We start from the raw sequence: 13,428 nt of genomic DNA on the forward strand, positions 1-13,428 counted from the left end.
CTGATTAAACTGAGTATATTTTTAGTAAAGATAGCTAGATATTAAAGGACTGTAAAATCTTTGAAGATTCTTTTCTCCCCCCGCCCCTGCCGGATCAAAACTCTTCCCCCCCCCCCCCCGATCAAAACTTCGCCCCCAGCCAGATTAAAACTCTTTCCCTCCCCCCCCACCCCAACAAAATTCTTCCCCCCTCCCCCCCCCGATCAAAAATCTTCCTCCCACCGACCTCTCCTGCCTCAGCGCGGGAAGGCCGTGGCCGGCCTGTGCGGCAGGCCACTCAGCCCGGGATAGGGACGGCGTGCTTCGGGCCCCTCCCACACAGCTTGCAGAGCGTCGCAGAGATTCGGGCTGCCAGGAGCTACTGCGCATGCGCGCACACTCTAGTACGCATGTGCAGAGGTCCCGGCACTGACTTCAGCGCTGGGACCTGGCTCCGTCGCCCACCCTTGTGCTGCGGTGCGCCGTTCTAAGGGTCGGTGGAAACTTGGGCCCAATGCCACTCTGCTTCCTCACTATTGCACAACACTACATGCTGTTCATTTCCAAATGCTTCCACTGGGATAATGTAATACAGATGTTGTTAATCAGCTGTGACCAATGAAATTGAGAAACTTCCAGAATTTTAGTGCCTGGAAAGATATTCAGATCCAACATATTCAGATCCAACAGATCCTTATGCTCAATGAGTCGGGAATTGCTATAGGGAGGAGAAAGAAAGCACAGATAAAGGATTAAATTCATAATGTAATATCTGGATTGAAATGTAATCCAAAAATTCAATTAAATTATTAAAACTATGGCATTTCACTTAAGTACAGCAGGTTTGGAAGTACCTCTAATCTAGTTCTACTTTCGGTAGTCGGTTTCTCTCTATTTAAGGCAACCTCCCAATTTAAAATATGTCATCTAATTATATTAATATATTTTGGATATCATATGCAAAATTGTTACTCCAATTAAATATGCTTGGTTTTAATGTTAAACTCAGGTGTTATATTAATTTAAGGAACAGATATCACATTACATCTTTCAGGACATTATTTTATTTCAAAATGCCAACATTCTAGGCCATTGCTTAGATGCATTGTAACAGTAACCAGCTCCAATAACATCTTCAAATTTAACCTACTTTGTTTTTGTTATTAGGATGTGGGTAACACCAGCAAGGCAGTCCATCCCTGGTTGCCCTGAGGACATTAGAGTTGACCACATATTGTGGGGCAAGAGTCACATGCAAGGTCAGACCAGGGAGGCATGGCATTTTCTCTCCTTGAGTGGCATCAATGAACCTGTCGGGTTTTACCAGATTTACTGAATTACTTGATTTATTGAATTGCATTTCACAGCTTGCCATGGTGGGATTTGAATCCATGAACTCTCAGTTACGAGTGACGTACCAGAACCACACAGCTACTGTGATTACTATAAATTGGGATGAAGAGGACTCGGTACCATTTGTTTTCTGGCCCCTCCAAAAATTCTTATTAAAGATTCCTTTGTCCATCAAGATATTGTCACTGCCATGCCATTTTACCTTGCGGGCCTCATAATGGGGCAACAAAATATAGCCAGATTGTTCGCCATTACTTCAATTCGCTGTCAAATTGGATAAAAATGGAGATCACAATTATAAAACACAGGACTGAACGCTCTTGTCAAGATTATGTCTTGGAAATTCTCCATGAGCATTACTTTTAAATGGCAACATTTGGCTTTCACATCGTCAAGTCTTTCAGTTATCAACTTAAAATGCAAAATCAAACCTTGATTGCATTTCCAGCTGTGCTTTTTGTTGGCACGGTTGTTGCACTTGGTGGGGGGGTTGGGTGAAAGGTGTGGCCTGCACCTGTGGCTGAAGGCCAACCTGGCACTGGTACTGAGGGTGATGATGCGGCGGTGCCTGCTGCTGACATACAATCGAAGGCTGGTGTTGCTGCTTCTGCGTCTGCTGTTGCTGCTGCTTATATCGCGAAAGGCTAAAGAAGAGACCCAAGATGGCCTTCAAATTTCCATTCCGGATTTCTGAAAGAGATCGATCATTAAAAAAAAAAAATCACCACAATGTTACACAAAATATTTATTTGCTGTGGTTAAAAATAACCAGTGACAAAATAGTTTCGGAACTTGGCATAATAACTGTCCTTTCTCTGTACAGTACCGACAAATAAATGTGCACTAATGCTTTTGCGCCTACATTTCCTACAACTATGCTGTAGCATCTTTTTTTTTTTAAATCAAACATTTTTTGAAATTGAGAGTACGAACAACTGATTCTGTTCTGTTCATTGTAAATTGAAGCAAAATAAATACATCTATATTCAGGATTTAATGGGTTAACTGAAATTCCCAACAACTTCACTACTGTTGTAGGAACATGATTGATTTTCATCTCGCCAGCTCCCCCACCCCCGTCCCCTGTCCTAGGAACAGAGTGGGGGGCGAACCAGTGGTCCACCTGATCTATATGGCTCATCGACTAACTGGAAAAACTTGCTGAGATATTAGTTTTCTTATTCAATCATCTTCTGGGCTACTTATTTATTTTTTATTTATTTTTCTCAGATCTCTATTGATCTTGTACATTCAACATTGTAGTTTTAAATGCAATCCATTTTCCTCAAGAGATATATTGTAGCTCATCCATATTCCTTTCAAGTACAGGTTGTACCTCCCTTATCCAGCACCCTCAGGACCTGGCCTGTGCCGAATAAAGGATTTTGCCAGACGAGGGGAGGTCAGCGGCTCGAGGTCAGGGAGTGGGGCGGGGGGGGGGGGGAAAGGAGGTCGGCGCCCCAGGTAGGCCCAAAGTGTCGGCTGGCCCTCGGCAGGCCGAATGTCGGCGCGGCCCCAACGGGTGTCACCGCGGCCCCAAGCTGGCCGAGTGTTGTTGCGGCCCCAGTGGGCTGAGTGTCGGGGTGGCCCCAGCGGGCCGAGTGTCGGCAAAGTCAGGGTGGGAGTCAGCTGCGTTCTGAGCACGCGCTCCCATCGCCGGAATCATGCCGGACGAGGGGTGGTGCCGGCTAAGGGAGTCCCGGATAAGGGAGGTTCAACCTGTATGGTTTTTAGGGCTGGAGTTTCGGGTTGTTTGCGACCGGGTTTTTGTTACGTTTTGACCCTCCAATCGAAAAATTGGGCGGTCAGCTGTTTTGCGTCCGGGCGCGATCCTTGGGTCGGTTTTTGCGGCAGTGGTTCGAAGCACTACCGGGGAGAGCTGCACCGGGTGTGCAGCGGCTCACATTGCGACACTAGCACAAGTTTTGTCAATCATCCGACCCGTACGCCGCAAAATGCGCCCCGCGATGACCGCCAGGGAAACACTGCCCTGCCGATGGCGGTGAGTTGGATAAACTGTAAAAAAAGGTAAGTTAAAGTTTTTATTTTTATATATTTTTGCAATGATTTGTGTGGTAAGGATGTTGGCAATGGTTTTTGAAAGTTTTTGTGAATTTATTTTTTTCCCCTCCCAAGGCCTCTCTCAGAGCACTCCCGACCCTGCACTACCGTTGGCGAGGATCCTGTTTTTGTGCCGCAAAACTAGTACAACACCTCCATTTGCGCTGGCACAAGGCCCAAATGACGAAAGTTGCTCCAGAAAGTGCAAATGTTAATCGGGGCGGGGGGGGGTAAATTTCCTGCCCCACCTCCGTTTTCGCCATGAAAACGGCAAAGCTGAAACTCCAGCCCTTAAAGTCTTGGTCCTGGCAGTTTCTGGTGCTGATTGCCAATAATGCTCAAGGGTTCCACTCCTTTGATATTATGGATGTTATCCTGGTCAGGTCTAGATGCAAGTTGTCCCAGTGGGGTTGATAACATACTGGGACAAAAATCTATCGTGTCTACCTTTACTAAGTCTGATTCTGTTGATTCATCTTCAATTTGACATTTGCAGTTTAGTCTGGCTTAATTGAAGTCACCCTTAATCACAACATCATTGCCTACGCATGACCTTCTTATCTCACCATACAGCATCTCGTCACTACACACATCTTGGCCTTTGGGTCTTGCGCCGAGCCTGTTGTTAATCCTATCCTCGGTCTGCTAGTTAACGAACATTTAATTTTGTGTCCGCTCTTTTAGTATCAAAGCAGTTTCCTCAACTAATCTATCCTCCATGAGCACCCTCACACTCTTGCATATTGAATTAATTTTTATCTTCCATGTTTCTGCAATCCCCACATTTTATCCTAATTTCCTGCTACTGCACAGTCCTCTGACTGAAATATCTTATTCTTTGAGCTTCAGGAATAGACATTTAATTCTAGCCTTATGTTTTCTTTGATTAGGCATTGTGCATTTATTTACATTGTCTGGATTTACTTTCTGTTTTATGTTATCTTCCTCTTCATGACCACACCAATCTCTCTTTATCTACAATTACCTCCCCTCCACTCCCCCAACCTGGCCCCTCACCATATGTCACAAGAAAGATTTCTTAACCCCTTTGTTTTTTTCATTTATACTTGCAATGTGGGTGGCGCTAGCAAGGCCTAACTTTTTGCCCATTCTTAGTTGCCCTTGAGAAGGTGGCGCTGAACCTTCTTCTTGAACCATTGCAGGGCCACGAGGAAAGGGTAGGGGGAATTGGATAGCTCTCTCAAAGAGCTGACACAGGCGCAAATGGCCTCGTTCTGTGCTGTATTATTCTATGATTCTAACTTGAAGGTGATGGTGTTGCCATGCACCTGCTGTCCTTGTCCTTGCAGATGGTGGAAATGCTGCTGAAGAAGCCTTGGAGAGTTGCTGCAGTGTATCCTGCACATAGTACACACTGCAACCACGGTGCGCCGGTGGTGGAGGGAGGAGATGTTTAGGCTAGTGGATCAAGTGTCAAACAAGTGGACTGCTTTGTCCTGGATGGTGTTGAGCTTCTTGAGTGTTGTTGGAGCTGCACTCATCCAGGCAAGTGGAGATTATTCCATCACATTCCTGACTTGTGCCTTGTAGATGGTGGAAAGACTTTAGGTAGTCAGCAGGTGAGTCACTCACTGCAGAATACCCACTGCATTCATGGGGTTGGTCCAGTTGAGTTTCTGGTCAATGGTGAACCGCCCAGGATGAAGATGGTGGGGGACTCGGGCGATGATAATGGTATTGAATGTCATCCAGAAGTGGTTAGGCTCTCTCTTGTTGGAGATGGTCAATGTGTGGCACAAATCCAACCGAACCAATTACTGCAGCCTGCTCTGAATCATCAGTGCATTTGATCTCATGCTTCCAGAAAACTAATCTTAGCATCTTCCCACTACAGTTTTTCACATTCACGGGCAGGGAGGGGAATGTAAAAGAGAATAAACAGAATTCAACCAGATAACATTCTAACCTGTGAATTTTGTGCAAATCTTCTACACATTAGCCAATTAACCTGAGCATCCCTTAGTTAACTCTGAAGAGCCATCTCTCTCCTCCAAGGCTCATTTCTTCCTCTTTTAATTCTCTATTACAGAAATCTGTTCATTTTTCTAAAGTAGAAAATGGTAGGATGTAGATAGCAACAGTTTTAGGTTCTGCTTCCTTTTTTGTAAATGAATTAAGCCACTCTTCAGTGGATTTTCCACTCAAAGGAAATCAGAGAGGCGTACAATCATTTTCCTAAAAATATCTTGAGGAAACAGTAAATAAATCATGCTGCAAAGGTGCCTTAAATTGAGCATGACTTTCATCTCAGTAACCTCCACATGCCTCCAGAGAGTAGTTCTCCACGATTGTGTGTCTTCTTTCATTGTTTTGGAGATGGATTTAAAACCTTTCCTACATTACAACAGTGACTACACTTCAAAAGTACTTCATTGGCCTGAGGTCATGAAAGGCACTATACAAATAGAAGTATTTTTTCTTTGTAAAGAAGCACTGTGAATTTCCGAACCCTGCTGCACCAATTCAAAATGATGTGAAGAAACACATACTGATTCATATCGGCCCTGCAATTGTTGTGTGTATGATGGTGTACTCTCAGAGTACGCCGTCGTATTCCCTTTGAAATCTGCTGCAAGTTCGGGATTTCCTCATGTACTTGCGTATGCCCGAAATCCAGAACTTGCGGCCTCTCAGTATACACGTTGACAGGCCATCTGTGAGCACCGTGAAAAAGCAAGCGCTGGTGCAGAATTCAGCTATTTGCCCACCGACTGACCAGCGACTGTACATGGAAGTCTTACAGTTGATGCAAGCAGGCATAGGGCCTGTTTGCATCAGCGTAAGGGGATATCTAAGCCATTAGTGAAACATTTTCATCTCCTAAATTCTGCATATATACAGTCTGAAAGGAGTACATGCAAATATTGGCTCAAATTACAGTTTTAATGATGTATAAAATTATCAAAAAATTAATGTTTTAGTGAGGTTGGTGGAATGAAAGTAATAACCAATAAAATTCCATTTCCGTAAATTGTATAATTATTAGATTTCAGGATTCATTGCATCTCGTTAGGGGTTTTCCTTCGTAAAATTGAATTCTGTTTAATGATTGGAGTACCAGGTCCACCTGATTCCAGGTACACTTCCGCACCACCCGGGTCCCTTGAATCCGTGTCCCATTACGCTGCCCCCCGCCTCGAGGCTCGAGATCGCAAGTTATTGCAGCCTGCCGGCCAGTAGATATTTCATAATTCTTTTGCAAGTTGAAGACATACGCCAGAGGTACGCCTCTGGCCGCAGTTTCTAACCCATTGTTTAAGTTTGCTCAGTAGTTTTCTGAACAAATAGGACTTACTGTCATCGAAAGTCACATAGAATGTCTTTAGCTACTACCTAGTTTTCTGCCATAGATCTCCTTGTATTAACTGAGGAAGTCATTAGAATAACGCAGTTTTTTAAATTTGCCTGGAATAAATTTAACTCAAGAATAGTTCCTTATATTTTCTCTTTGATGGACAATGAGAGTTTATGAAACTTATTCATTCAGAATAATTTTAATATCAAAAATTATAATGGAGACTGTTGGCAGTTCAGAGAAGGTTCACAAGGTTGAGTCTGGAGATGAGTGGGTTGACTTATGAGGAAAGGTTGAGTAGGTTGGGCCTCTACTCATTGGAATTCAGAAGAATGCGAGATGATCTTATCGAAACGTATAAGATTATGAAGGGGCTTGACCAGGTGGATGCAGAGAGGATGTTTACACTGATAGGGGAGACTAGAACTAGAGGGCATAATCTTAGAATAAGGGGCCGCCCATTTAAAACTGAGATGAGGAGGAATTTCTTCTCTCAGAGGGTTGTAAATCTGTGGAATTTTCTGCCTCAGAGAGCTGTGAAAGCTGGGTCATTGAATAAATTTAAGACAGAGATAGACAGTTTCTTAACCGATACGGGAATAAGGGGTTATGGGGAGCGGGGAGGGAAGTGGACCTGAGTCCATGATCACATCAGCCATGACCATATTAAATGGCGGAGAAGACGCAAGGGGCCATAAGGCCTATTCCTGCTCCTATTTCTTATGTTCTTATTGGGTTAGTTCTAGAGGAGCCAGACCTATAAGCAACATTTTTGCTTAATAACCACAGTTAATTTGAAAATACATTATGTCGAGTGGTTTCTTACCTTCTGCAGAAAGACCCTGTATATTCACACCTTTGGCAGCCAAGAAACTCAGGCACACATCAATATTTTCAATCTATAGAGAGGCAAACACACAAAAAAAATCCATTTATATGCTGTGAAACAATAGATAAAAGGTAATTCCATATTGCTCAAATGTTATAGTATCTACTCAAGTATGGGGCTTTTCATAGAAACATAGAAACATAGAAAATAGGTGCAGGAGTAGGCCATTCGGCCCTTCTAGCCTGCACCGCCATTCAATGAGTTCATGGCTGAACATGCAACTTCAGTACCCCATTCCTGCTTTCTCACCATACCCCTTGATTCCCCTAGTAGTAAGGACTTCATCTAACTCCTTTTTGAATATATTTAGTGAATTGGCCTCAACAACTTTCTGTGGTAGAGAATTCCACAGGTTCACCACTCTCTGGGTGAAGAAATTCCTCCTCATCTCGGTCCTAAATGGCTTCCCCCTTATCCTTAGACTGTGTCCCCTGGTTCTGGACTTCCCCAACATTGGGAACATTCTTCCTGCATCTAACCTGTCTAACCCCGTCAGAATTTTAAACGTTTCTATGAGGTCCCCTCTCATTCTTCTGAACTCCAGTGAATACAAGCCCAGTTGATCCAGTCTTTCTTGATAGGTCAGTCCCGCCATCCCGGGAATCAGTCTGGTGAACCTTCGCTGCACTCCCTCAATAGCAAGAATGTCCTTCCTCAGGTTAGGAGACCAAAACTGTACACAATACTCCAGGTGTGGCCTCACCAAGGCCCTGTACAATTGTAGCAACACCTCCCTGCCCTTGTACTCAAATCCCCTCGATATGAAGGCCAACATGCCATTTGCTTTCTTAACCGCCTGCTGTACCTGCATGCCAACCTTCAATGACTGATGTACCATGACACCCAGGTCTCTTTGCACCTGCCCTTTTCCTAATCTGTCACCATTCAGATAATAGTCTGTCTCTCTGTTTTTACCACCAAAGTGGATAACCTCACATTTATCCACATTATACTTCATCTGCCATGCATTTGCCCATTCACCTAACCTATCCAAGTCGCTCTGCAGCCTCTTAGAATCCTCCTTGCAGCTCACACTGCCACCCAACTTAGTGTCATCCGCAAATTTGGAGATACTACATTTAATCCCCTCGTCTAAATCATTAATGTACAGTGTAAACAGCTGGGGCCCCAGCACAGAACCTTGCGGTACCCCACTAGTCACTGCCTGCCATTCTGAAAAGTCCCCATTTACTCCTACTCTTTGCTTCCTGTCTGACAACCAGTTCTCAATCCATGTCAGCACACTACCCCCAATCCCATGTGTTTTAACTTTGCACATTAATCTCTTGTGTGGGACCTTGTCGAAAGCCTTCTGAAAGTCCAAATATACCACATCAACTGGTTCTCCCCTTGTCCACTCTACTGGAAACATCCTCAAAAAATTCCAGAAGATTTGTCAAGCATGATTTCCCTTTCACAAATCCATGCTGACTTGGACCTATCATATTACCTCTTTCCAAATGCACTGCTATGACATCCTTAATAATTGATTCCATCATTTTACCCACTACCGATGTCAGGCTGACCGGTCTGTAATTCCCTGTTTTCTCTCTCCCTCCTTTTTTAAAAAGTGGGGTTACATTGGCTACCCTCCACTCCATAGGAACTGATCCAGAGTCAATGGAATGTTGGAAAATGACTGTCAATGCATCCACTATTTCCAAGGCCACCTCCTTAAGTACTCTGGGATGCAGTCCATCAGGCCCTGGGGATTTATCGGCCTTCAATCCCATCAATTTCCCCAACACAATTTCCCGACTAATAAGGATTTCCCTCAGTTCCTCCTCCTTACTAGACCCTCCGACCCCTTTTATATCCGGAAGGTTGTTTGTGTCCTCCTCAGTGAATACCGAACCAAAGTACTTGTTCAATTGGTCCGCCATTTCTTTGTTCCCCGTTATGACTTCCCCTGATTCTGACTGCAGGGGACCTACGTTTGTCTTTACTAACCTTTTTCTCTTTACATATCTATAGAAACTTTTGCAATCCGTCTTAATGTTCCCTGCAAGCTTCTTCTCGTACTCCATTTTCCCTGCCCTAATCAAACCCTTTGTCCTCCTGTGCTGAGTTCTAAATTTCTCCCAGTCCCCGGGTTCTCTGCTATTTCTGGCCAATTTGTATGCCACTTCCTTGGCTTTAATGCTATCCCTGATTTCCCTTGATAGCCACGGTTGAGCCACCTTCCCTTTTTTATTTTTACGACAGACAGGAATGTACAATTGTTGTAGTTCATCCATGCGGTCTCTAAATGTCTGCCATTGCCCATCTACAGTCAACCCCTTCAGTATCATTCGCCAATCTATCCTAGCCAATTCACGCCTCATACCTTCAAAGTTACCCTTTTTTAAGTTCTGGACTATGGTCTCTGAATTAACTGTTTCATTCTCCATCCTAATGCAGAATTCCACCATATTATGGTCACTCTTCCCCAAGGGGCCTCGCACAACGAGATTGCTAATTAATCCTCTCTCATTACACAACACCCAGTCTAAGATGGCCTCCCCCCTAGTTGGTTCCTCGACATATTGGTCTAAAAAACCATCCCTTATGCACTCCAGGAAATCCTCCTCTACCGTATTGCTTCCAGTTTGGTTAACCCAATCTATGTGCATATTAAAGTCACCCATTATAACTGCTGCACCTTTATTGCACGCACCCCTAATTTCATGTTTGATGCCCTCCCCAACATCACTACTACTATTTGGAGGTCTGTACACAACTCCCACTAACGTTTTTTGTCCTTTGGTATTCTGCAGCTCTACCCATATAGATTCCACATCATCCAAGCTAATGTCCTTCCGAACTATTGCCTTAATTTGCTCCTTAACCAGCAATGCTACCCCACCTCCGTTTCCTTTTATTCTATCTTTCCTGAATGTTGAATACCCCTGGATGTTGAGTTCCCAGCCCTGATCATCCTGGAGCCACGTCTCCGTAATCCCAATCACATCATATTTGTTAACATCTATTTGCACAGTTAATTCATCCACTTTATTGTGGATACTCCTTGCATTAAGACACAAAGCCTTCAGGCTTGTTCTTTTAACACCCTTTGTCCTTTTAGAATTTTGCTGTACAGTGGCCCTTTTTGTTCTTTGCCTTGGGTTTCTCTGCCCTCCACTTTTCCTCATCTCCTTTCTGTCTTTTGCTTTTGCCTCCTTTTTGTTTCCCTCTGTCTCCCTGCATTGGTTCCCATCCCCCTGCCATATCAGTTTAAATCCTCCCCAACAGCACTAGCAAACACTCCCCCTAGGACATTGGTTCCGGTCCTGCCCAGGTGCAGACCGTCCGGTTTGTACTGGTCCCACCTCCCCCAGAACCGGTTCCAATGCCCCAGGAATTTGAATCCCTCCCTGTTGCACCACTGCTCAAGCCACGTATTCATCTGCACTATCCTGCGATTCCTACTCTGACTATCACGTGGTACTAGTAGCAATCCCGAGATTACTACTTTTGAGGTCCTACTTTTTAATTTAGCTCCTAGCTCCTTAAATTCGTTTCGTAGGACCTCATCCCTTTTTTTACCTATGTCGTTGGTACCAATGTGCACCACGACAACTGGCTGTTCTCCCTCCCTTTTTAGAATGTCCTGCACCCGCTCCGAGACATCCTTGACCCTTGCACCAGGGAGGCAACATACCATCCTGGAGTCTCGGTTGCGGCCGCAGAAACGCCTATCTATTCCCCTCACCATTGAATCCCCAATCACTATTGCTCTCCCACTCTTTTTCCTGCCCTCCTGTGCAGCAGAGCCAGCCATGGTGCCATGAACTTGGCTGCTGCTGCCCTCCCCTGATGAGTCATCCCCCTCAACAGTTCTTCAATCGTAGTTCATCCTCTTTATAGAAATGAACAAGCAATCATCTAAAAATAGGAAAATTCATAGGATGCTATCACATAGAATTGCATAGGATATACAGCACAGAAACAGGCCATTCAGCCTAACCAATCCATGCATTTGTGCCCCACTCGAGCTTCCTCCCATCCTTCCCCATCTAATTCCATCAGCATAAATCACAAGCATTGTGATTGCCCCCATCCTGTACTCTATCTAATTTCCTCCTCACTTCTTCAAATGAGGCTGTAGCAAAAACCAAGCTGACATTGTATGGAGATACATGCACCAAAAGTGATAAGCTCCAACCACTCCAGGTCAGAAAAACATGAAGAGAAAGAGAACTTGAGGATGAACAAACGAGGAAAAATATAAGCTTGCATACAGTAAGTATGGCCTTCTTTATTCTTTAAACACATGCAAATCAACAGCACCGTATAAAAGCAAGAGCAAGTAACAGCTGAAATCAGTGCAATGACTCAACTTTAATTTCAGCTTGAAGCACAGAACACCTAAAGTACTTGTTGCTTTAATTTGATCGATGAAGGCACTAATACTTAGCGAAAACATGCAAGCTACTTTATATCTCACTGTATTAAACATACAAAATCCTTTCAGATTGTGTAACAAGGTGATCAAAGCTTGAAAAAAATGATCCTTTAATTTGCCCGAAGGTTCATAGCCAGCTAAAGTTCAGTGTCAGTTGATGCATTCTACCATACTGCACATTCTGAAACTTGTTGCTTGGGAATGAATTTCTCAGTTTTAGTATTAAATAAGGCAGGTGAATCCCTCAGATTCTCTCTGCTACAGCTAATGAGGAAAATATTTCCTCTTCAGAGGGGAAGAATGCAGAGGCATATCAAACATTGGCATCGTAATTTCCTGGGGTAAATGAAACTCACAATTTTAGGCAAAGATTTAGATATGGTCTTAGGATTACCAAATCCAAGTGCCAAACACAACAATGCACATGAGCACAGCATGAGGCTCACTCACTCAGCACACAAAACGCAACAAAAAGTGACAGTTTTCAAAATGAAAGCATGAGGCGACAAAAGCCAAGGGTTTAAACTCGTGACGAACGAGGTTGAAATCCCATTACCATGTTAATTTTTCAGGTGCCTCTCACATACCTGAATACTCACCTACTTTGCTCTCCATCCGAGCCTGCCTGTAAGTGAGAGGGATGAGCCAGTCAGCACCACTGGGCTGGAGTAGCAAAGATTCACCAAAGCCTTAGGAAGCTTCTGGAAACCTGCCGCAAGATCAATCTTGGGTTACCCCGCCTATCAAAGGTCATGTGAGAGGTGTCAAGATGGAAGGATGCAACCATGAACTATGAACCTTGCCTCTGGGTGTCAAAAGCACAAAGGGTTCCGAAGTTCTGGCAACATGGTAAAAGAAGAACTTGCATTGATGTAGCATCTTTCATGTCCTCAGGACATCCCGCAATGCTTCAAAAGCCAATTAAATACTTTTAACGAGTAGTCACTGTTATTATGTAGACGTATGTGGCAGCCAATTTATGTACAGCGTGGCCTCACAAACAACAACGGGATCTTTTACATTTACCTGAATAGGTAGAAGGAGTCTCGGTTCAACATCTCATCCAAAAGACAGCACCCGACTCACAAGGTAGTACTCCTTCAAACCGGGCTGAAATGTCAGCCTAGATTATCCATTCAAGTCCTGGTATTAAGGGATTTGCCCCATGATTGTCTGACTAAATCCAAAGCCCTCTTTATGGATGTGCCCTTATTGTCCCATTAAAGTAGATTCCTTGAATTGTTGGAAGATTCTAATATATAAAAGGGAATAATCGTGCTTAAAAGTAAATTTTACTCAGGTATCAACGTGCGAAGAAGCCACCGTCTTCAAGGTCCCCTATTGGCAAGTTCATCATTTTTAGATGAACTGCAATTTCCTCCAGCTAAACATTGGCAAAAGTGAAGCCAACATCTTCAGTCACTGTCACAAACCTCGAACCCTTGC

The 13,428-nt window shown here is 43.9% G+C and overlaps 1 protein-coding gene across 8 annotated transcripts in view; it reads right to left on the reverse strand.

Annotated features, from left to right (window-relative positions):
* The window catches only part of nav2a (neuron navigator 2a), a 440,534-nt gene that overhangs the window by 340,264 nt on the left and 86,842 nt on the right, over positions 1 to 13,428 (reverse strand). For all 8 annotated transcript variants that reach the window (XM_070899720.1, XM_070899724.1, XM_070899722.1 and 5 more), the window contains 2 exons: positions 7,536 to 7,608; positions 1,764 to 2,022 (listed from right to left, as the gene is read on the reverse strand). In XM_070899720.1, coding sequence (XP_070755821.1) covers positions 1,764 to 2,022; positions 7,536 to 7,608 — 332 coding nt within the window. The remainder of the gene's footprint in view (positions 1 to 1,763; positions 2,023 to 7,535; positions 7,609 to 13,428) is intronic.

The sequence above is a fragment of the Pristiophorus japonicus genome, chromosome 14 (assembly GCF_044704955.1).
Source record: "Pristiophorus japonicus isolate sPriJap1 chromosome 14, sPriJap1.hap1, whole genome shotgun sequence".
Classification (NCBI taxonomy): domain Eukaryota; kingdom Metazoa; phylum Chordata; class Chondrichthyes; family Pristiophoridae; genus Pristiophorus; species Pristiophorus japonicus.